This window comes from Volvox carteri, assembly GCF_000143455.1.
Source record: "Volvox carteri f. nagariensis unplaced genomic scaffold VOLCAscaffold_1980, whole genome shotgun sequence".
Classification (NCBI taxonomy): domain Eukaryota; kingdom Viridiplantae; phylum Chlorophyta; class Chlorophyceae; order Chlamydomonadales; family Volvocaceae; genus Volvox; species Volvox carteri.
Window position 1 is genome coordinate 1 of NW_003308694.1, and position 1,221 is coordinate 1,221.

At 40.2% G+C, this 1,221-nt stretch overlaps 1 protein-coding gene across 1 annotated transcript; it reads right to left on the reverse strand.

Moving 5' to 3' along the window:
• Positions 1-12: 12 nt before the first annotated feature.
• VOLCADRAFT_72167 (uncharacterized protein) lies at positions 13-279 on the reverse strand (the record flags this gene model as incomplete). The annotated part of the gene is made up of 1 exon (XM_002959955.1): positions 13-279. One exon carries the CDS (start codon positions 277-279, stop codon positions 13-15), a length of 267 nt encoding a protein of 88 aa, XP_002960001.1.
• Positions 280-1,221: the final 942 nt, after the last annotated feature.

The window sequence follows — 1,221 nt, forward strand, 5'->3', positions numbered from 1 at the left end:
GAAAAATTGTACCTAAAAAAGGTACCATTTTAAATAATCTTCTTCACCAATTTGTGTTTTAGCTAAATCACGAATAAATTCTGTTACAAGTTCGGTAAAGTTTTGAAAACCATCTGGTGTTGGTTTTAGATCACGATTACCTAATAAACTTAATGTTGCTATAATTGCTAAAACAACCCAAGAAGTAATAAGGACTTGGCCATGTAGTTCATAACCACCCAATTCCCAGTAATAGTGTTGACCTACTGAAACTTCAGCAATTTCTAATAAAGGATTCATATATTTTTAATAAACTTCTTACCAAAATTATTGGAAAAATACTAAATATATTTAATAATAACCGGTGGCTTAGGTACCAAATAAAAAATGGTTTTAGAAAAAAACAAATCTATTTTTGCAACAAATAATGTCAAGATTTTCTGGTTAAGTTCTGTGCTACGTACCGGCATGCCGGAGGTACTCCGTCGCCAAGCGCGAAGGGCGTCCACGCAGGCCGCGTTGGTTACAACTTGTGGAATAAGCTTTGGTGATACTAACGTTAAGCTACAACTAGACTTAACTCACACACACACACACATACACAACGAAGTGCAGCCAACGCCTTTGTGGCTTAGGACCGGTGCACATAGAGCCGCTTATTGTGCTGTAAGCCGTCCGCTTGGCCACAAGGAGCGTCGCCCCCCCCCTTTTTTTTGCAGCTTGTGGCCTAAGGTTGTTTAGACTTTAATAACATTACAATTATAAACTCACAGCGCGCATGCTGTGAGTTTATAATTGTAATGTTNCAATTCTCCAAACCAGAGGGGGTTTGGCAAAGCCCCGTGTCAACGAGTAGCTTGCCGTTTCGCCTCTAACGGAGTAGAAGCTACCAAAGAGCTGAAGGCTGAATAGTCATCCTTCGGGCATATTTTGTATTTATTATCCGACCTAAAACCGGATGGTTCCATAGTTAAGCTTAGTTCCCACCTAGGAAAACAACTAGTAGCTTAGGCTGCTGACTAATATAGTTTATCGTTTAACTTTATGAAACTACAACAAGGATGTTTACAAACCAGTTTAGAAACAACTACGGAGTTTTGGCCGGAGGCCTAATCCATTAGATTCCCCCTTCAGGAAACACAGTACAGTGCCCCACCAGAGTGAGAAGAGCTCAAAAGTAACGTACTTGGCGCTTCGCGTCGCCAAACTAAATACTTAGTTAATATGTGGTAAACCCAGAGC